Genomic DNA, 24,181 nt, shown 5'->3' on the forward strand with positions numbered 1-24,181 from the left:
CACTACATAGTAAACATCATGTACTAGTACCTCGCTTTACAACGTATGATTCTGTGTGATTACTGAGTATATTAATACATGCATGCAATTTATGCATCATTGTTTGCTTTTGTTTGTTTGTTTGTTTGTTGTTGTTGTTGTTGTTTTGGGTGGGGGGGGGGTTAAGCATGATCTTTTTGTGTATAGATTTGTAATTTTGTTGAAAATGACACTGAATGAAAAAAATGAAGTGTGCTGTGGGATATACTGTATGCAACAGCGTTTGGGATGCCTGCAAGAAGAGACTGCGCCAAGACAACACACTCTCAATGCACTTTGAAAGAAAATTAATTTGCTGGTACGATTAAACTTCCCATCCTGGTTATCTCTACTCCTCTACAGGCAGTGAGCGTATACCTGCATCACCGAATGATGGCTTCGACCTCAAGACGAGAAAATTATAGCCTGCCATAGCTCTCCCCTGTTCTGTCACCTGCAATAGGTCTGCATGAAAAAATGAGCTCCTTAATGTGTACTATCCGGTAATGACAAATTACTTGAACATGTCATACAATCAAAATAATACATTGATGTGTTTGGGTTAACTATTGCATTTGAAAATGCGTGCAATTCCATTGCGTGTGTACTACACAAACCTACAGCTTCGGATTTTAGTAAGCACATGTTCATTACTCACAATTTGTACATAATTGTAACCATTCTACACATACTTTGCTAGAATTGTACTGCTATGAGATAGGCAATGCTTTATATTCATTCATCTCTTGAGGAGACATGTCTCACTATATAATTATGAGCAGAAATGACTCAAGACTCGAGACTACTCTGCAAGATTTTAAAAAGCCTATGCTTACATTGTATGAGGCAGATGTTGTGGGATCAGAGGAAGACGATATTCAGCATCTCGTCCAGTTAGCTCACTTTCTTGCTCTTGACCAACTCTGAAACAAGCCATAAGTGTTGCCAACCATTCACCCCACAGCTAACCAGCATAAACACAGTGAGGATGATCAAATATCATGATCTTATTTCCTGGATAACACAACACTCCACAATAGAAACTGATGATGCACTGGGCTCACACACAGTACATGATGTGGCGAGCTAGGACTCCGGCTGCAATTCACAGGCCAAAGTCATGTACTGGCTCCGCTACAGTTTTGTTGTAATGGGAGAACTTTTCACGAGGATCACACTGTTTTTTGAGAGTGATTTATGTCAAGTAATGAGCAGTGGTTCAGATAACTGAAAATATTGAGTGATATCAAACAAGGATTGACCAATTGCACATCCGTACATCATAAAAATGTGATGTAACTGACTGTTCGGTGAAGCTCCAATGGTAATGGGACTGTAACCACCTCTTGTAAACACCAGCATTTTTCATTCCCTCTGCACATGAAATGGTCCAAAATGCAAACTTAGTCTATAATTAATTGTGCTTCATAGAGAGTTCACCATTGTGGAAACACAGCATCTTACATGTAGATGTATCTTGGGCACAGGATCGGAGATTTGGTTTCTTTTGAGGAAAATAAAGTAAGCAGTATTTGATAGGACAATCATGTGAGGACTCTTCTGCGTATAGGACATCTTGTCATGCCATGCAACCGTGGAAGCCATTGTGAGAGGCCCTCACAGATTAGCCTACTAAAACAGGGGTGGTATTCTGAAAATCTTCCTAAGTTTCTTCCTAAGTTTCTTCCTAAGTCAGAAACTTAAGAAGTGCCTAGGAAAGACAAAATTGGTATTCTGAAATTTCTTCCTAGGCACTTCTTAATGCAAATTAGGCTATCCTTATCCCCGCCCACGTCCTTTCTTAAGCCAATACGAAATGCCGTATCATAAGGAACTAACCAATGACAATCGCATATTACTATGACGTAGGGTCAAATACATGTGTGCACGGCATGTTCCCTTTCTCATGCTCATTTCGCGTATCAAGGTACATGTACGCGCAGAGACTGACAAGCGCGCCTATCACGATGTCTGCAGCTTGCTATTCTTAACAACGAACTTAGGACAGGAGTGGAGCTTTCCTAAATATTATCCTAAAATTCTTTCCTAAGTACATTCTAGAACACCAACTTCTTCCTAAGTCAGAAATATGCATACTCCCGCCCCTTTCCTAAGTTTTTTCCTAAGTCTAGGAAAAAAACTTAGGAACAGACTTAGGAAGAAACTTAGGAAGATTTTCAGAATACCACTTAGGAAAAAATCCTGACTTAGGAAGAAATTTCTTCCTAGGAGGGATTTCAGAATACCACCCCAGGTTTCCATGACTTTGATGTTCCAACACTCACATTGTCATGATGCTCATAAGTTTGCCTGATTTGACTCAATTTCTCTCAGTCAGCAGTTGCTTCTACTGCACTGATGTCATTCAAGATCAAGTATGAAATTCATGCAAATAACGTACAGTTCTTGTCATGGTTTGATAAACTTTGACCTGGCTGCAGTATTAAATGAGCATTGTCATGCTGGAATACTGGTATGTGTTACCAGGATATTCCTGTCTCTGTATCGGGAGGCGGGTTTGACCCACACCGAGAAAGTCACTTCCTGGAAACGAAAAGAAAAAAAAACTTGCTTTATGTGAAATGAGTGAAATCAAAGATGTGTTAGTGAGGCAAGCACTACAGATGTGACAATCTTAATGTCAGTAAATCATCTAACATAGTTTCCTATAGCCACAACAAGAATTTGCCATTTTGGCATCAAGACATCTTAATATCAATGGCCCAAAAATTCACACTTGCTAAAGATTCAAGAGACCAAAAAAAAATATTATCTTAAACAGATATCCGTTATTGTTATGAGGTTGTCAAATATTTCTTATTTCGAAGATCCAAGATGCATCCTCTGCTGAATACTGACACATAATCATTATGATTATGTTTTTTTTACATTTTCAGCACTAAGAATATTTTGTGTACCGTAAAGTTCCGTGTATAAGACGCACCCGTGTATAAGACGCACCCCTACTTTCGGACCTAAAATTAAAAAAAAAAACAAACTAAAATTTCCACGCAAATATTGCGTGTGTCATACATGTTATTTCAGCTCAAAATTTCCCTAGAATGCAGCATGTATTTGCTCTATTTTTCGTTTTCTTTTATACTTTTATACTTTCTTTTAACGGTATTCATCGGACATCGGCAAAATATGGAAAACACAAAATGCGAGACTTGTCTCAGTACTCACTTGCTATTGTTTCACCTTTCAATCGTGGTACATGTGTCATGCATATCGTACTCATGAGTGTACAGTACGATCTTTGCTGTCATACATAGCAGAGGGTGTCTCGCATATTGACGCATGTCAGACTGGAAGGTTCATTACGAAAAATAAGAAAAACATCAACAAGTGTAGCAGAGGGATCATACGGTGAGACGTACGGTGCGTACGGTAATTACACTCACTGTTGTTTAGGATTACCAGTAACATGTGTCTCTTGTACCATGCTTGTATGCACAGTGCTAGCCTTTTGCAAAAGGCAGCTCGCTATAATTTCAGCACACGCTCACAGAGAGCAATGGACTTGCACACACAGCGCGCAACGGGCAAGCGCGCTACGATCCGATCGCTGTGTGCACGCGAGTCCATTGCAAAAGCCTCTCTGCACAGCTGCTGCCTTTGCCAAAGGCTTGGAAATGCCAGCTAGCTAGCTAGCTACAGTGTAGCTATGCTATCCTAGCTGGCCTCGTGAAATGAAGAGCAAACGAACGACATGGATATTATGCATGCATGCTTCACACATCGTTCATATTTACGGTGACATAGTGTCGATCCTACTCCGTATTTTACAGCTTTTGTCTATGGCCATATTGATACTAGTACATTGATAAGTTTTACAGTATCGGTAATTTAGTAATGATACCTGTACATCGCGTATTCCAGCTACTAGGCTGGCTGTTGGTAGCTTGGTAGACTGACATCGGTAGCATACAGCAGTGCTGTTACAGCTGTTGTCTATGGCCAGATTGATACATCGTTACTGCACAAGGCCGATGTACATGTGTAAGTTTATCTCGTATTTGCAGCTTTTGTGTGTGTCCAGATTGAAAGATCGCTCATTTATCCGTAAGTTTTAGTGATTGCTTACCTTCCAAACGTCGATGGGCATACATGGCCCCAAGTTGGCCTTATAAAATTGGGTGTACATGACGGATTTTTTTCCGTGATTCGACTGTACCCGTGTATACGACGCACCCCCGATTTTCAATGTTTTCCGACGAAAAATTAGTGCGTCTTATACACGGAACTTTACGGTATACATACAGCTGTATATCATGCCAGTGTCATCACTGTAATTGCTCTGTCAAGGAGCCAAATGAACACAACAGAAGACAAACAAAATTTGACCAATTTCCAATACCTCCCTTTGCTCATGGCCATGTTGCTTTTCTCTTAACTGAGTACCCTCAAGGAGTACTCATGAATATTCACTTTTGGGGGTAAATTCTCCTGGTTTTGTTCACATGTTTTCATGTCACTTTCTGAATCTCTTCTTCTCACTAATTCTATAGCGATTATCTGCCAATATAGCATTACTGGTGCCTTGAAGAGAGGTCATTTTGCCAAATTACAGTACCCTTATCAATCAATAGCCATTCACTGACTGCAAGGGAAAATGCCTGCACATCTGAAGAACGTACTAAAGATCTGTGACCTTTGACCTTTCACAAATGCTTGAATGGGAGTTTGCTTTTAATCCGCAATGAAGTCACATCACGACAAATTAACACACACACAAGAACTCCAACACATGAAGGAGAATATCCCTAAATGGATTCTTTAAATGTTTCCACTTGGTGTACTTCAAGAGATAGGGACTGAACATTAAAGAAAGTATCATTCTGCACAGTCTGGACAACCGCTTGATGTCTCCTCAGAGAAACAAATTTGGCACGCCTGCACTGCAGTCGTGTTAAAGACATGCAGAACTGTGAACCACACCATCGCTCAAAATCTGTTTCACAAGGGAAATGGATCGTATGGCAATGGCAGAGTGATAATTGCCGCACAAAGTAAAATTTCTTTCAACTGAAACTTGAAACAAAACATAGCCATGTGAAGGAGTATGATACCAAGTTTTCCAAACCTGAAAAACCTGATAATTACAGGCAATGAGAAGAAAGCTTGTGAATGAGTTTGGGCGGGAAAAAAAAATGATGATCAAAGAGGCGGTCTTTAATCTCTTTTGACTGCCTGCTTGGCAGCAAACCTAGTGATTAAACTGTTCAAACATTCTTCAGTTTTCTTGTTTGGATAGTTCACTAAAAAGCCATGCTGAAGAGCTTTGACTGGGAGACGGAGGGGGAGAGCTCTAGAGAAGATGAAAACAGAACCCAAGTGATGCATGCAGACTCCGGTAGAAAAGAGGAGGCGCCCAAAGCCAAGAGAGGGAGGGAAAGATATAGCGGAAACTTAGGACAATCATCTACGGCAGGATACACCAGCAATGCATGGATCACAGGCCCGTGCATCTCCCTGCTCTGAAAACTTGCGGAATGTCGCGCGATTCATGACCAAGGCTGAATGGAAGATGAATTCCAAGCTGAGGCCACGGTCTGCTGCACAAGCCTGTATTTGGCGTAAACAATGGGAGGACTCCATTGCTTTTTGCCTGGGCTCGCTCATGATCCTGACTCTAGGGAATGCCATTGCCATTGTCATTGTTACATTAGATGGTTGAGGGCCTTTGCAACAACGCAAATCCCCAAATAACAAATGAACTTGAGCCTCACTGATTTAACTCAACCAGCCATGGAGCCAAGTCGCAGAGACAAGTGGTCCAGATGAAGAGATGATGCCCTACCTCTTCATTTCTCAATCTTGTTTTCGCTCTTACTAAATTCTCGCGGTCAATGGTTGGTTTGAGGAAATCACAGAAAAGAGATGGGGGAAAAAAATGAATTACTCAGTGCTGTCTTCATTTCAGGTGTTTCATAAATGAAGCAAACAATGAGACATTTGAGAAAAACCCTTCAGGCGAGAAAATATGTCTGGGGGAGGAGTTGCCACCATGAAAAGCAGGTGTTGAAAGAAATCAGTGAAACAAGTGACTACTTCTCAATAAAACTTTTAAGTGACACCTTACAAATCTAAGAATAAGTATTTCCATATCGTCGGTTGAGAATGATAAGGGCGTTAAGTTGCCACTAAACCCATAGTGTTTGAGACAACTTAACGCCCTTCTCATTCTCAACAGACGATATTAACCAATAAAGACATCTCACATAAAAATCACAGTCCCCTCCCTAATACTGCAGTGACACTGCTTGCATAGCACTCCTTAACTTGATTCATGCAAAATACAATCAAATAAATCACTTTTCTTGAAAGTGCATTTAAAAAGCAACCAATTTTCTTGTACAAGTGTACAAGTATGATCTAATATCACTGGAAGAGTCATTTAAAAATTGCAAAAAAATGACATGTAATTGCATCTTACAATGTACATTCGGGCAATTGAGAACTATGAATTTGATATGACATGACAAATGGTCTATTGCATAGAGGGGGGATCCAGTTGATCCACAGTCAAAATACTACATGTAGTACAACGTACAATGTATATGAATTCCAGAGGTGTCAGCCAGTAAAAAATCACCAATCTCTATACTTCCTTTCAATCTTGTCATGTTGTCAGCAACTGCAACATGTATAACTAGCACGAGAGAGAGAGATGTTGAGATGGATGCCTAAGCAGTATGTTATAATATTGAGATTCCCTTTAGTTCCTTTCCTTTCATTTAATATGATTTTTAATTCACCCTCCCCATGGGGAATTCTTTCAAAGACTACAATAAAGCATGACTATTGAAGTACTTACACCCTGCAATAACCTATGCTAATTACACAAGTCCCACATACTCACGAATACAATTAGCAACTTACAGGTGTTCAAAGGTTTCATCAAAAGCTCCTACCCCTTGTGGTTTCGAGTACTAGTAGATGATATTCAGAAATTAGGAGAAAATGTACATAGCTTCTCTTTAAAAATATTGTTGTGTGAACAAATATGACACAAGCTTTTCTAAAACTGTCACTTTGATAACAGGAATCAATATGCCCATTACCAAATACTTTCTTCTCTACAGAAAATGATTACTGTATACATGTGACCACAAGTTCATTCATTTGATACACATCAATTCATCATCATTCAATATGAATACAGATAAACACAAACAGCGGCTAGTACCATTGTAATACTGTCTAATGTACACTTGGGCATGTAATGAAAAGGCACCTTATTGTGTGTGTGGGGTGGGTGGGTGGTTTTGCTTTTTCGGGCATCATCTTCTCTTGTAGGCATTTCGGAAATGATGGCTCCATGCCTACGGGTCTACTGCCTGTGCGACTGACTTCGCTAGATTTGGTTTGACGGTATGTCACACATGTTGGCAGGTACCCATCAGTTTTATCCTTGCAGTCGGGTTGGTGAGACAGGGGAGAAGGCAGCCATCTCTATTGCCAGAGAAACACAGAGGTCACACGGGAAGGATGCACCGTGGCCACTTTTTCTCTTTGCCCCGGCACACGGCAAATTCCATCTAATCTCATGAATGGATGACTTATTTTCCATTGCTACAGCAAAAGAGAATTCTTTGCCGTCTCCCTCTTTTCTTTGCATTGGGGTCCAGGCAGCCAGCTCTCAGCAGCTCCAACCTTTCTTCTCTTTTCTTCGGCAAGGCTGACATGCTTTTATGAACACGCAGTCTTCATAGCAGAGTGCAGCTCGCATATTTGGAAAGGAAAACAACTCAGGATGTCTAAGTCTGGAGTAAAGTTCGATTGTTATTGTTGTTGTTGTTCTGCTGCTGTTGGTCCTTTTTTTTTGTCTTTTCATAGTTTCCTTCAAACTATAGAGACTAAAGGCCACAAAGAAATCCTGTCAACTATTTTGATGTGATGCAAAGAAATACGAGGAGAAGTAGATACCAGCATAAATAACAGAGGAAGGGAGAAATATGTGGGTTGGGGTTGGGAGAACAGGAAAAGAACCCTTTGAGAAAACACAAATGATTGTAGACGTTAGAGAAAATTAGAGCACCTCATCCCTTTCTACTACATACTACCAAATAACAGCACCATTGCTGTACATCCGTCTTTTTAAAGGGGTGGTACAGTTTCCATTGAGATGGGGTTTGAGGGTTCCAACATTTCTTGATGATTTTTTTTAGAAGAGAAACCTCTTATGAAATATGAAAGAGCACATAATTCTAAGAGGAATTAAAAGTTTATTTGATGAAAACTGGTTTTGAAACGACTGGGATATCCAAAACATGCAATCCTAATAAAAGGTGGGGCCCATTTTTTCGGGGGATCGCTTTGTTCTACTTTCTTTTTGGATATCTCAGCCATTTCAAAACCGTTTTTCATCAAATAAACTTTGAATTCCTCTTAGAATTGTAGGCTTCTTAACATTTCATTTAGTGGTGTCTAATTATCATGCAAAAAGTTAAAATCTGAATTCTCACCTATACAATGTATATTTTTTGTGTGTTTTATCAAGAATCCAATATCAACCGTTACTATGCTGACATAACTGCTTGTGTTTCCTTTTCTTTTCCTTCTTCCTTTATCATCGGGATGTTCTAACGAGTCAGAATTGTAAATCATACAAGAATGTTTCTTAATACATTTTTACTACTCATCTTTTCTCCCTCTCATAAACAAACTTTTGGATGGCAAAAACCTCCACTTCGTGTCACCTTAAAGAAGAAATCCACTCCAAAATTTCATCAATTTCAAAAGATAGAGAAAAACATCTGCAGAACAGTGCAAAAACGATCAAAATCAGATAAGATATAAGGAAGTTACGACACTCTGAAATTTCTAAATTTCTCGGAAAACACTTCTTGACCAGTCAATATGAATATTAAAATCAGCCAGTTGATGATGTCATGCTCTCCCAATTTCTTAGTCATTTCATATACAGAAATGACAAAAATCTTATATTTCAGCTTTATTATGAAACTTTCCATAAACCCCCCCCCCCAAAAAAAAAAAGAAATGCTATCTCTGATATATTTTAGTATGGGAATATGCTTTTACCTGTAATTAGCTAAAAATAGCAACTTTTATGAATGTCCATGTACAACATGTATACATGAAAAGTTGTGAGGGCATGACATCATCAACTTGCTCATTTGAATATTCATAAGGACTGGTCAAGAAATGTTTTCCGAAAAAATGTGACATTTCAAAATGTCATTTATTTCTTATCTGATTTTTTGACATTTTTGGAACATTCTTTAGGTTTTTTTTTTTTTTTCTCTCTCTCTTTCTTTTGGAGTTTACTTTAAATATGGGGGGGGGGGTGAATATCCTCTTTAAAGCTCCTGGGTAAGGGTAGCTCTAACAAAGCTGATTTAAACTGTCAAACCAAGGAGCTCCTTGGTCAAACCAAGGCGAGGAAAAAGAGCTTGCATTATGAAAATGTTACTGTCATCACAATTTTCATCTTACTTGGTTGCACATCATCCTTTGGGCAACCTTGCCATACATCTTCTTTTCTTTGGGGGGGAGGGGGGAGGGGGAGATAAGATGTCCAATACCCTTTCCCAATTGCCCTATCCTCTCTCTCTCTCTCTGAGAATTCTTTAATATGCTCCATCCCCTCTTCTGCCTGCCCTCTTCTTCTCTTTTTCTCCTAAATTCTTTGCAACTTTTTTTTTTTATAACTCCTCGTTCTTTCCCAGCAGCATCATGCCCCTTCTGCCTCAGTCTTTCCGTTTGTCTCTTGTCTCTGTTTAACTACCCCCACCCTCTTTTCTTTCTTTTCTCTCTCCCTCTCTCTCTCTGCTGCTGTCTCTGTCCCTGTCTCACTTCCCCCTTTCAAACCGGGGGCTGCTCGCTCGGAACTCCAGCATCAGGATAACGTGGCCCCTCACTCTGCGCTGCTCATGCGACACAATGGCCTCACTTACTTGACGACAAATCAATAATAGTCTAATGCGGGCATGGTTGAACAGCAGATTTGCATACATGTGTACAGGCAGAGAGACACAGTTGGGTCTTCCCAAGAGTGCGGCATGTGGACCTAGTTCGACCCACGATATGCACACCCTCTTCAGCCGGCGCTGAGCTAACAAAAGTCACCTCGCTCCCTCTAAACAACAAACTCTTGATATCTCTCATAAGGGTCAAGGTGTGTGCATCTCAAACCACGTCAAAACCCAATAAAAGACCAAAGAAAAAAAAAGAAGAGAAAAAGAATGAACTGCGAGAGAGAATAAAAAGACAAAAGGCAAAGTCAGGTGGAGTGCACAGTTGATGAAGGTCAGTGGAGAAAAGGGGGGTAAGGTCTATAGAAGGATGAAGGGAAGACAGGCAGGATGTACAAAAAGGTGCTCAAGGAAGTGATGGCAATAAGTGATAAGGGCAAGAATCAGCCGGCACTCACTTTTATGGCAAAGAATTCTTAGTTATCTACACGTTGGGCCAAATATCTGGCCAGCAAGACCAAGTCCCGACTCCATGAACTTCCCTTCTCTTGGCCAATCTCCGACTTCAGATCCCTGTTGTTGATCTCCTTGTTAAACTAGATTTGGGAGATGTTGCCTGTCATTAAATAGCATTCACCTTAAGAATGAAGCAATTACCTGTAACTTTCTTTTTATTGAAGTTCTCCATCTAAACTGATACCAGGTGAGAGAGAACAAAAAGGAGAGAAATGCATCATAGCCTATTGCAGAATTTACAAATGTGTTTGTATCTCAAGGATGCATCAAACTGATTCTCTGGACATATTACCAAAGAGACAATCATGAATTGAATAGGCCTACAGAGTATCTTGAAACATAAACAAAACAAAACAAAAACACAACTCAAATCCTTCCCATATTAAGTTAGATGGTATTCCCATTTTTGTCTTTAGACGATGTAGTTTTACCCTCAGCTGTACTGTATGCCAGCTCTAGCATTGAGTAGCAAACAGCTCTAGCAAACTTGCAGAACTGCCTGAGTTGATTCTCACTTCTCTTTGTACCATGACTATTTTCTCTTTTTTTTTTTTATGTTGAAGGTGTTACACGTATCAAACAGGTCTCCTCCATACGCGAGTCGACGCTAGTGCGTTTTACAGCCCACATCGCTGATGGGGAGTTCTGTGGTGCACGGGCGATCGACCGAATCGAGGCCAAAGGCACAGCGATCCGTACGTAAAATGGGCGTTGTCGTGAACAACACACTACAAGCACCGCAAGTTATCAATGCAGCGTTATCTTCATCAACCAAGAGAGCACATAGCCGAGACGTATGGGGGGAAAGGGTGCCAAGACAGAATCGAGCACCACGCATTAAAATCATGCATGAAAGTTCGTCTTGTGGTGATCTTCAGCAAAAGCTCAAACTTATATCAATTTCCAAGGGCATGACCAGATTGAACAAGAAAAATAAAGCAAACAACAAACAAACTTTTCTTGAAACTCACGAAACCATCGGACACAGATTTCCAGACAATTTAGAGTACAGTTGTATGTACCGGTACCTCTTCGAAATCTTGCATAATATGCATCGAGTTCGATGCATAGAAAATTCCGGCGAAACGTTACAAAACGCAAAAGGAGACAAATATTATCACAACTTACAAGATTATTGAGGTAAGAATCAAGGAAGTGACAGTAATAGCTTGTTATTTACATCAAATCAAAAGAACGGATAACGTTGTTGATTTATCATTAAAGCTTTCCTCGATTCGCCGAGGGTTTAGATCATTTCCCCCTCCTCCTCTCTTCATTCTTTCATACCGTAAATCTTGAACAATAGCAATCGGGTCTTCAAGCGCAAACGATCCCGCCACGGATTAGCGCGCTGGTTCAGTGCAGTGGCATGGCCGATTTTTCAAGTCCGTCTTCTTCACACATCACGTAAGGTTCAAAGTTTGCCCACTGCATCACATCACCACCACGGTAAATAAAACACATAGCGCGAACTCACACACATAGCGCGCGCTTCGGCACTTTGGCTCATCATGCATCGCGCATCCTCATGAAAAAACAAAACAAAACAAAACAAAAAACAAGAAAACAAAAAACTTCTCCATGTACGGGATTATGATGAAAATACACAACGGCATGCAAGATTTAGGATACGTCACGGATCTACCTAGAGTTGTCTAAAAAGTAGAATTTCAAGCATTCACACAAAAACATGCACGCTTCCGCACGCACACATACGCAGAATATTAAAAGGACAGGTATGTACACCGTTACATTCATCACTTGATATGCGAGCCAACTACTGTATTAAACGGACAACAGTGCAGTGTGTATCACATGCACAATCATGTTATGTTGAGAGAGGCTTTATAAAAAGGAGGAAACGTAATTACCATGATTACTACTGTTTGTGTGTGACGGAGCAGTTTAGAAAGAAGAAGCGAACCTATTCTAGACACTTTATGCAGTACTGACCCAACACTTGGTTTCCTCATAGTTTTCAATTTCATGGTAAGGGAACATTAAAAAAGTCGCATCATAAAGATGAGAATCTGCGTCACTTCCCTACGGTTTAAAAGGAATGCGAAACAGAACAAAAGAAGAGATGAGTAGACATATTACTCCGGCTTAGTACAGTTCGTACTACTAACTTAGTACTACTTGTATCATAGAGGCTCTGATATAAAAAGAGGAGAGTACGATTAACGCGCGCTGTGCCATGCCTCGGTCATGGCGATACGGTCATTTAATTCTCACTTCCCCAATGCAAACTTCCTCCTTCCTTTTCAAATCCTTTCTCTTCAACTCAGCTCACTTGACTTGTAAGGTGTGCGGGGCTATAAGTCGGGGATGAACGTAACCTATACAAAGATGGCTGGTGTTCTGCGGAGCGGGGGGGGGGGGGAGGGGTGCTTTATCATTTGCACTTACCAAAGATTCTGAGATGCTCTCAAATCAGTTGCTGCATGTGTAAGTTGATACAGATACAGGGACTCGTTTAAACTGGAAGACTTACTTTAGTTTCACGAATAAGGAAGCGCACATGGGGGTGATGTACAAATGAGCTGTGCTTTGAACGGCATTTTCTGCCGCCATGATGTTGGGTAATACCTTCATCAAACTTTGTAACAAAATCTTCTGCATGAACAGTCATCTCCACACTCCCCAAATCTGCAGCAAACATACTCAATCTGATATCTAACAATGACACGGACTGAATTACAAACTCACTCCCACGTTTTCGGTCACACTCGCTTGCATTCCAATGGATATTATCACAAAACTTCCGCGCAACCACGGGAGGGAAGAATCACTCAGGATGCACGCAGTATTGTGTAGAATTAGAAAATACCGCAGCATCACGCAGTAAACACCGCAGCAGACATTCATCCAAATCTCCATCAATACTTTCCAAGAGGAGAAAAGTACGGAATACGAAGAGCAACTCTACAGTTGGTTTGTAGAAATAGTTCGAAGAAGATGGAGAATTAACGTATAAGGCAAACTTACCGGGGAGTCGGACCGGGGCGGGCTGCTTACGCCGAGACATGATGCCAATAGCTCCGCTGCTCGCATTGACTGATCGAGGATGCGGGATTTCGCTTACAGCAATACAAAACGACGATTGCTCTCTGGCACTGCAGGCGTTACGCAGACACACTGGATACACATCACATTCTCAACCTCCGCCAGACACACACACTGTACACACACACACACACACACACACAGAGCGAGACACACACACACACACTACACAGAGACCAACCACTGCTCATAGTCGCCGAGAGCGCGGAGTCATGAATAATTCATCAGTAGACTTGTCTCCTCTTCTCTTGTGTCTTTCTCTAACATGTGGTTGGAAGTGGAACCCATCCATCGCTGAGCGCTCGAGCAATAAGAGGATAGGGAGGGACTATTATCTTGTACTTCGTTCGGCGCGCGGGCTGCGCTAGGATCTTGCTCTTTGGTTCATTGGTGTTTAGCGACTAGAAAAAGAGAACTAAATAAGGGCAGCGCGAGATTATCATGTGATGCAAAGGAGAACTTTACTCCGTTGTCATGCGGGCTGGAAGTTGAACTCACACCTGGGCATTCAAGCGGAGGGTATATCGATGTGCAAATATGCAAGGGTTATGTCTATACGGAACTTTGTAAAATATACGGCATGGCTCACATTATGCTCCACACGCAACCTCCTCACTGCTGTAGGATAGGATACGCCAATATGGCGCACAGGCCCTAACTTGATAACTAGCTCATACTGTTGCTCATGATCCCAGGGTTCCTGAAGTTCTCCAGCAACTTCTTGCACAACTCTTGCGATCAAGCAAAGTCATCTCATGCCACATCGACGTAGGATGATGAATTGGCTTTGAGTTTGTTTCAATCATCTGATGTTTCCTCGACCCACTCCGAATGATAAATTATATCTGTCATCTATATTAAACGCACTACGGGACTGTATTACCTACCACGACTGACTGTGTCTGCAGATGTTGTTAGCTGACGTTCATTTTGTAGTTTCAATCAAATATGTATATGCTACTGAGCTTTACTTGTTATTCATGAGATATAAGTAACAATATTTGAGACATGCGAGGTGGTCTAATGAGATTTATATACAGAATTATAGGAGTACAAGGAGATTGAGAGCATTCTTTCATAAACGTCCCAGACAAGTTTTTAGTCCAGACTCATCAAAAGTACAAGTAAAATGTTACAGGCATGATTCCACAGTGTTGGAATCTGTAAAAACACACATGAATACTATAAAGCTACAACCAACCTATAGGCCTACCGGAAAAAACAATCTGAATCTGATTTACTGAGTTAAATTTGACATGGCGAACCCCCCCCCCCCCCCACCTCGTATCAGGTCCATATACACTAGTCATAATTATGCACCACTTCAAAGAGATGCGGAAATATGTACGCATGATCGTACATAAATAACACACACACACACACACACACACACACACACACACACACACACAGAAAAAGAAATCAGGACATTATTCAGAATGCAGATGTTTCTCTTTTCTGAGTCTTCCTCTCCGTTTCCCTCAAATTCCTGACCAACATCAGGAAAGCACGGGTTAGATTGCAACTCAATTACTGCACACACAGGCCTACCACTCAAACAGACTGTCGGATGTGGCCAGTATTTCTGGCAGATGCCAAGTTGCTGTGAATAGGCCTATTCAGTACTCAGTGGCGGATCCAGAGGGGGGCGCAACCGGCGCACGTCTACCCCCTTTATTTTCGTTAAAAAAAAAAACAAAAGAAATCAAAGGAAAAACAATGAAAAATAATGAAACCCGAAAGTGGCACTAGAAATATTAGTCATCCCCCCCCCCTTTACAGAATTCCTGGATCCGCCCCTGGTACTGTTGTGATCTTCTCTGTGGCTATGATCGCTCCACAATGGGACGAAGATAGAACCGTCTTCCCAAGCTTACAAGAAATAAAAATAAAGTGAACCAGTTATCTGTTTGATTCTTCATTCATGGACCTGGTGCATATCTAACCCTTTGTGCGTTTCGAGTTCCGATTGGTACAGAGAAACCCACCGAGGTTGTACACACGCTTCGAAGTCCGTATGGCACAGAAAGGGTTAAAAAAAGAAGGTATCCGTACAGTTGTTATTTCTTTTTAGGTTAGAGCTAGGCCTGATTGTGATAAAAGTCGCTATCACAGTAACAATAGAAATGCTCAAAGCCGATTGGCCATTTCCCGGCTGTTGTCAAATGCCATCACTCATTTCGAAATATTTGATTTGTATATTTCTTAATGACATGGATCCCTGATCTAACATTATTCTAGATGTTTCAACTGCCTCAAAATTAATATCATTTTGAAGATAACCGATGCTCTAGCTCTACTTCTGTCAATTGGTAGCAAAGCAGTCCCGAAGGAGGGGGTGAAACGGCGAGCGCTCGTTGCTAGTTGCTATGGTAGCTCACGGTAAATGGGTGTCATTATGACGTCATGATTGGGCAGCCACGGCATGGAGCTTCATGGTCATGGTAAGCTTTTCTAGAGCAACCGTGACTATGAATGTTCAATGTCAGAGGTCATTGTGTCAAGTACTTAATGTAATCGGAATAGGTGTTGGAGGACGTGCTAAGAACTGATGCCTTATTAGGGTAAGGGGAGGAAAAAAGTCTGCTTCGGAATTTCGCTCCAACGATATCTTGCAAAAACAAATAAAATAAAATGAAATAAACAAATAAAAAAATGAGTGAAAGCTTGAAGTTTAACAACAAGGCACCTGAGCTGGGTATTTTTTTTCTATGTGTGTGTGTTGTTGTTGTTGTTGTTGTTGTTGTTGTTGTTGTTCCTGTTTTGGATTTACAATCAGTGAAAGGGGTATAATGGTCTTCTTTTCGTCGTAGTCACCATCACGGCACTCCCTGTGTACCTCCTTGCTTGCTCCAATCCCCTATATACACTGACGTACGGATGAGCAACAGGCTGTCCTGTGAATAGGCACGGATGAGCGATTCTTTTATACGAGATCATCTTTATTATGTGTGTGTGTGTCTCTCTCTCTCTCTTCCCTTCAAATTTTCTCCTCAGAGAGATTACACAAGAAAGGGCCTTTGATGCACGCTCATGCCCATAGCACCATCAGCCCATCAGACGACTCGCAACCTTTGTATAGGCTTCTCCGAGACAACTCGCCGTCATGTTCAAGTTGGCCCCATCACCCATCAGTAAGAACATGCAAACTACTGAATGACAGAGGGTTTATCGAACTCCGACCTATAATGATTGATAAGAAAGTTGTGGACATTTTAAGTTTCAATCGTTTTCACAAAATAGTAACATTAAAAGCTTCCATAATACTATGCGAATTCACAAGAGATGATGATAATGCCATCACAATCATGGTCTCACAGTCATACTTGTCTCTTTACCTGTGATGACCTTCACCTGGGTTACCTGACTCGTCTCACCATGCATGCATCTTCTGGTAAATACGGGAGAACAAAATCTTGAGGAGAGGACCAGGGGGTCCAGTTTTCTTGAGCTATATATAACCATGATGATGCAAAGATACAATTTTGATCAGAGAAGGTCATCGTTTTGTTCAAAATGCATTATTTCCTCATATGCGATAACAGTTGACTTGCGTATAGAAGACCCCCCCCCCCCCCCATGAAATTCTCGTGTCTATCAAGTCTGTTCTTTTATATAGCATATCCTGGTAAATTGAAAGTAGGCCTATATACATGTATTGTATATGAGTATCATATCATTCACTTGGGAAAAACCCCGTCTGTCTTCAATAAAGATGCCGTTTCGTCGTGAATATCAACTATTTGAGATGAATACACAAGTTTTGATAAGTTGCCATGTAAGGTTATGAGGTGACGCTGTTCTGGACAGAGACCTTGTCATAACAAAGATATTACGCGCGTATACCTTAATTCTGTCCGGTTTCAACCATCAGTCTGAATTTCATCAGCAGTGCGGTAGTTCGATGTGTATCAATATATGAAGAGTTTTATACGCCAAAAAAAAGTAAAAAAGAACCAGACGCCAAGATAAAAACACAATTAACAAAACTAAACGAAACATCTTTGCAACGGCAATGATACCTCATTAATTTATTACATAACAAAGCACCTTCTTAAATTATGATTTTAAAATTCCATGGTTTCTTATCATGTTCTTTTTTTAAGCAGGTTAAAGGTAGGGAATCCCATTTGCATGCATGAAGAGTTGTATAAATACAGTGGTATGTTGAAGAGAGTATCATTTTAGAAACTCCCATAAAGTATTGAAAGTGGAAGGTATCATTTAGTACATTTTTATTGACCGTTAGATTTTGAATTGAATTTTTTTCGGGGCTCACCGTAAATTCCAGTACATTACTAGGCTACCTTTGCAGACCCATGCATTGCATGTGTGTCCATCATGTATTATTTTGTGAAGAAAGTTCATCAAAACTTACAAACATTTCTTTATACATTCTTGCCACACACTCTATATGTTATTACATCAGCTCTTATACTTTTAGATTTGTGTTTATAGATAAAAAAATACAGAAGACTGCAACAAAAAGGCTTAAGTGTGGCTGACACACAGAACTACTGAGTAGTTGAGTTTTGTGCATTATTCAAATTGTAAATAACTGTTGACTTCCAAATTTTTCAGCAGTGGCCTAAACAAGTCCCCTGAGGTTCGTATTTAATGTTTTGCTGCATTTTGGAAGGTCTGTAAAAGGTATCCCCTATACCTTTAAATCGCAAGTATCTTTAATTGGTTACAGCTCGTTATTCCGAAGGTTCGTTATTCCGAATTTCATTTTCGGATTAACAAATCTTCGGAATAACGAACCTTCGGAATAACGCCACACAGCTAATGTTCGGATGAACGAACCCTTTTTCATTTTCGGATTGACGAATCTCTAGGTATAGGGAATTTGTGTGTTTCGGATTAACGAACCTTCGGAATAACGAACCTTAGGAATAGCGAACCTTCGGAATAACGAACAGCACTTTTTTGATTGGCAGGAATGGAGTTACGTCGTTTTGTGATCAAGCTCTAAACACTTTACACACTTCCTCAATGTATCCAATTGAGTTGGAACAAATCAGGACAAGTTTAGGTGCCTATTCAATGGACAGTTCAAGGGCCATCATACGTTCAATGATAGAGTGAAAGCGTCGACAGACGTCAGTATATGCCTATTACACTATATCTTTTCATGCTGTTTATGAATCGACGCGAGTATAGAAGAGAAATGGTCATTGATACCGCAATCCTATTTTCGATATATCTTAACAGTTTCTAAACGTTTTGACAATGCGCTTTACGGTCCTATATCGGCCCATTTCATAAAAAAGTTGATATGATAGCAACTCTTGCTGGAATGGCAATTGTCATGGTACCGACAAGAATCCAGCTTCCTGATTGGCTTTTGCTATAGAAAGTTGCCATTCCAGCAAGAGTTGCTATATCCTCACATCTTTTATGAAATGGGGCCCTGATGTCGACTTTCAACAAGAAAGGGTCAGACTGTTTTTATTAGTTTTTCGTCACTATCGAAAGTGTTTTTATACCTTTAAAGTGAAGATGTTCAATTTCTCTTTATATATAGCTGTGACCACACACATTTTATAGTGACCATGAAGCAATGCTAATGTATGTTTATTTTGATGAATCCTTAAGTCGAAGCGTATATTGAAAGTTCTGAAACCGTATAACATTACTTCGAAACAGCAGATCAATTACAATCAAAACAGACGTGGATACATTGTAAGGGACAAGGTGCGATCAGTGCTTTTCTTGGCACTCCGTTTATCTTTGTCCCGTTCGTGTTTTTTTTTTCTTCTCATTGCTACTTCATCTTCATCTATTGCTTTGCCTTCTATCCCTCTCTCTCTCTCTCTCTCTCTCTCTCTCCATCTCTCCCTCTCTTGTTACGAAATAGAAACAAAATCGCACAAGACAACAGTTTTTCTATCAGAAAACATTTTCATGTATGTTTATTCTCTCTTAATTGATTTAATTCTCTTAATTTTCAATATAGTCTATGATCATAAATCGGAGGTTATAATGTAAGATAGGGACCGTCTTTATGATAATGTCTTTCGGTGTGATTTTACGGAGATTTAGATTCCATCAATATCGGTTTGACCCTTAATTACTAAACGTTAACGCAGGGTTCATAGTAATGAATCTAGGAAACAATTAGGAAAAATCAAAGTGAGAATACGGAGAGAAAAAAAGAGACCGAATGTATGTGGAAGAATAATGTAGAAAGTGCTTGAAAAAGACAGAGTGAACTGGGAGAGTACAGGGATGACAAACGATGAAAAGAATTAAGTTATAATGTATAAGTCTATAAGCAAAAAGTAAACTATACGGTAATTCTTTTCTAATGTGAACTATAGCAGCGGAAGAGCTACGTTCCCCAGAAATAATTAATGCATGGGACACCGTATAGACAACATTGTCAAAACGGTATACCTGTCAATATTTCAGGTCTTGCAATGATATAAAGTCTAAAGGAGCATTATCAAAATTTATAAAAAAAATCTTGCAATGAGGCGCTTTTTATTATTTTGCTGTAATTGCCATAGCTTCAAGTTTTGATAAGGATTGCTTTAAGTACAAATGCGTCCTCAGTATTTGTGTTGTGAGTTTTTGTTGTTTTTTATCAATCTGTGTATGATTACATTTTAATTTGCACATGACTGTAATGGACCCCAATTATAAGTTTTGTTTCTCGGGGTCCATGACCATCATTTACTCATTGCTATGTAAATATCATTACAATTCAGTCATCATATCAGATTGTTATTCAACACTTATTGTTGCTTTGTATCAATTATTATAGTTCTTGTAAAGACGCATTGTACACATCAGTATAATGAACGCATGGGTACATGGATTTTAATATGCTGAAAGTGAGTGCATTTATATATTATTTCTCTTTCACGTCATTGAAGATAGAAATCATTTTACTGCACTGAATTTGTAATCATGACAATAATTTGAAACTGTCATAGCTAATTCACGTAAAGAGAGATGAGATTACTGAAGTCGGCCAAATATAGCTTATAATACTGGCGACAGAATTTTCAGTTGGATGAAGGAACACAACCGGGTCATTCGTTATAGCATGGAGGTCCATGGTTATAGCAACCTGAATATAGCTGATATGGGGCTTTTGGCAAAGACAGCTTGGGAGAGGGAGAGAGAGAGAGGGAGAGCCTGTGTCGTGGCATGATTGTGCACCTTTTCTGTCGCCAGATGTTGGTTGAGGAGAAAACTTAACATCACTGGTTCCCATGGAACTTAGCGTTAGTGGAAGATGCTTGCATATAATACTGTGCGTGCATCCGATGCTTTGTACACAATCGGGAATACGCTAATCATTGGGCGAACACAACAGAATATACGGGCGTGTAAACCGCATGTTGGGTTATCTCTTCGTAATTCTGTTTTCTTCGGCGATTGTCACTTTGGTATGCAAATTTACCGTGGCGGAGATATAGGCGGTGACTCGCTTTTTACCATTCGATGCGGGTACCTGGCAAACGTGGTATCCAAGCGCAGTGAAGACGCCATAAGTAGGTGATGGTGGTAGTGGTGGTGGTGGTGGCGACGCGGCGGTAGATGTGGAAGGGGAGAGGATAAAGATAAAAGTGGAGAAGAGGGCAGCTAGAGGGGCGTATAATGCGGTGGGGGGGGGGGGGGGGGGGGGCAAGGGGCAAAGCGGGGTCGCCGAGGGCTGTGTCTGGGGCGTGGCGCTTTCACAAACCTGAACCATTAACGATATCAGATGATCAAACATGTTACTCTTTTTCCATGTCTTGTATATATCAAAGAAGACTCTGGGTTCGTTTAGAGCTCTTTTGGCCTCGGAGATTGCACGAACTCACTGTATACGTCTAATGCGGCCGCTTATAATGGGCATTATATTATTATCGCGTTCTCATTCTTTCCTCCGGGTGGCACCGCACCGTTTTCGATTATCCCTGATCAAAACTGCGTGAAGGCGGAATACCAGCCTACACCCACCTATGATTCCAAAACCACGTTTGCAGCTGACGGTGTCTCATTCCTTGCTAATAGACTGCTCTACCTGAAGTCTTCAACCGTCTTGTTTGTTTGTTTCTTTTTTTTACCCAAATAATAAGCACATCTTTTCTTGTCATGACACAGAAAATAAATGGATATTATGCGGTTCCTTATCAGAAACTTAGAAACTCCACTACTGTTTATAATGTTTTCTCACATGATGCATACAACGGACACTTTTAATCATTATTTTCATGTGTTTACACGACAGAGTTCACGACCCATTTTTTAACCCCCATCTAGTACATCTTTTCGTGTCATGAAATAGAGAACAAATGGACATTCATGGTTCCTTATCGAAAAATGTCAAAAGCCCCAGTATTGTAATATAATGTTTTTCTACAACGGACACTTTTAATCATTGTTAATTATTTTTCATGTGTCTACAGACAGAGTTCACGACCCATGACACTTAGGGCCTATATATACGACTTGGTCTATGGTTACAGCTTCTTCTATGCAGGATGGAAATCAAAGAAGTTTATTGCCACTTGGTATACTATCAGATGGTCTACTAGTACTTCCCAGTTCGTCTAACACCACTACGGCTAAACTCACTTGGTCTACTATCAATTTCGTCTAATGCCCGTTTGGTCTACTTCTCACTTTGTCTGATGCCCAGTTTGGCTACTTATCGTTTCGTCTAATGACCAGATGGTCCAATTGCAGTTTTGTCTCCTTGGACTTTTTCCCATTTTGTCTAATAAACTGTGGGTATTAGACGAAGTGGGCATAGCCCATCTGGAAGTAGACCAATGAGGCTAAGTGGCAATTGGACTAATTGGTCATTAGACGAGCTGGTTGTAGACGAAACAGGATTAGACCATGTGGGTTGAGACTATAGAAAATGGCTATTAGACAATGGGAGTAGACTAAGTGATAGATCACCCTCAAAGATGATTATGTGCATTTATAAACTAAACCAGGGAGAAATTTTCTTGATATGGACATAATTGTAGTATGCGTTAATATCTTGCAGTGTGTGTTGTGAAAGGATCCACCTATAGCTCTTTGACTACCTGTCCTGCATGGGAATTCAAGGATAGCGTATACATTGGTGATGGGGTTCTGGCCTTTTTATGTTGCTGGGTTGTTTTGTTTTTGTTTTTGTTTTTTGTCAAAAGCGGGACTTTAAAAAATATAATTAGAGGTTTGATTTTCAAGAGATCTGAGCCGCATTTTTTCCTGTACATTTGAATAATAATGTGTCAATAACATTCCTTATAAGTGTCTTGATTTCAAACAAAATAAAACAAATTAGCGAATTAAAGGCCTACAAGTATAGAAAACAAGACGGTATAGGCTTATAATCTTTTGAATTTTGCCTTATAGATTAGGGACGGTGGATTGCTTTTGTTATAATTCAAAAAACAAGGGACAACATGCCCAATGTAGTTATGTAGATAATAAGTCATGTTTGAGTTAGCTTTTACAAACAGACAAAAAAGTTAAACAAAAAGAAGACAGGAAGTTCATTTTAGATTCGGACAAATATGAGAAAGAATTTATACCTGAAAATTCCACAAATATTTTCATAAAATAGCGATACTATAAACACAACCACATAATCATATGCAAATTTGAGAAAAAAATGATGCCATCGGCTCATAGGTCTTTTATTGGGCCGTAAACATGAACAAGTTTACTAAATTTTCTCCATATTTTATATGATCATTGTAATGGAATAAAACAGCTTGTATACCTTTCAATAAAGCCACTGTGGTGGAAATGATCTAACAATGGTGTCTTACAGTGCTGTGATATAGGAAGGGATTACTGTTGTCAAATTATCGACCACAAAATGATTCTATATTGATTTTTTTTCCACAAAGCAATGGAAAAGACGTGGGTTGACGATATCATCATTGCTCATGCCGAGTCAACCAATAACGCGATTGCATTCCAAAAATATGAAAATGCTTATATCATTATGCATGCAGTCCGATTTTGAGGACCCTGCCATCACTGCACTTGTTTGATTTCAGTATCTGTTGAAATCAGCTTGGACGTGGAGTAGTATTACCCCTTCAGTTATAATCATTTTGAATTGAATTGAATTTTGAATGATATTAATACTTTCGTTCACTCTTTTGTTGAATAGAATATACAGTTACTATCGATTATATTGCGCATTTCCGGTAGGGTATTGATATTCACATCTTACTTTAAATTCGTATTTTTATACAATATGCTTTTAGCGTACAGCTATATGCTTTTATTCAACGTAGATACATTTTGGATAGATTATGGTATTATGCATATTGTTTAGCGAGGGATCCACGTCTACAAGCTGTGCTCTTTAGTGCGTCACTTTTTTCCATCGCTTTATTTACTTCTTAATGTCTTTTGCAAAGTATGCATTGTTTGATTTATGCTATTATACAGTACATTCATTCGCACTCACATCTATAGTACTTTTCTTTACAGCGTGTACACCGTCTTCCGTACTTTTTGCTTGTATACTTTGTACCATGTATCGCCTTTATTCGATGAATTCAATTCAATTGAAGATACTGATCAATGCGTTGCACTGAAATAAAAAAGAAATTGTCATTTTCTCTTGTTTCAAAGGCCCGTGGAATACAAAATAAAATGTTAACCTCTGCTGATGCCTTTTCGTCTGT

At 39.9% G+C, this 24,181-nt stretch overlaps 1 protein-coding gene across 1 annotated transcript in view; it reads right to left on the bottom strand.

Moving 5' to 3' along the window:
• The window catches only part of LOC139720303 (uncharacterized), a 66,130-nt gene extending 52,554 nt beyond the window's left edge, over positions 1–13,576 (bottom strand). The window contains exon 1 of the mRNA XM_071631666.1: positions 13,464–13,576. Within this exon, the coding sequence (XP_071487767.1) occupies positions 13,464–13,503 (40 nt within the window). The 5' untranslated portion in view covers positions 13,504–13,576. The remainder of the gene's footprint in view (positions 1–13,463) is intronic.
• Between the last annotated feature and the right edge of the window lie 10,605 nt (positions 13,577–24,181).

The sequence above is a fragment of the Diadema antillarum genome, unplaced genomic scaffold (assembly GCF_040938485.1).
Source record: "Diadema antillarum isolate AM-2024a unplaced genomic scaffold, OU_Dant_1.0 scf00000126, whole genome shotgun sequence".
Classification (NCBI taxonomy): Eukaryota; Metazoa; Echinodermata; class Echinoidea; order Diadematoida; family Diadematidae; genus Diadema; species Diadema antillarum.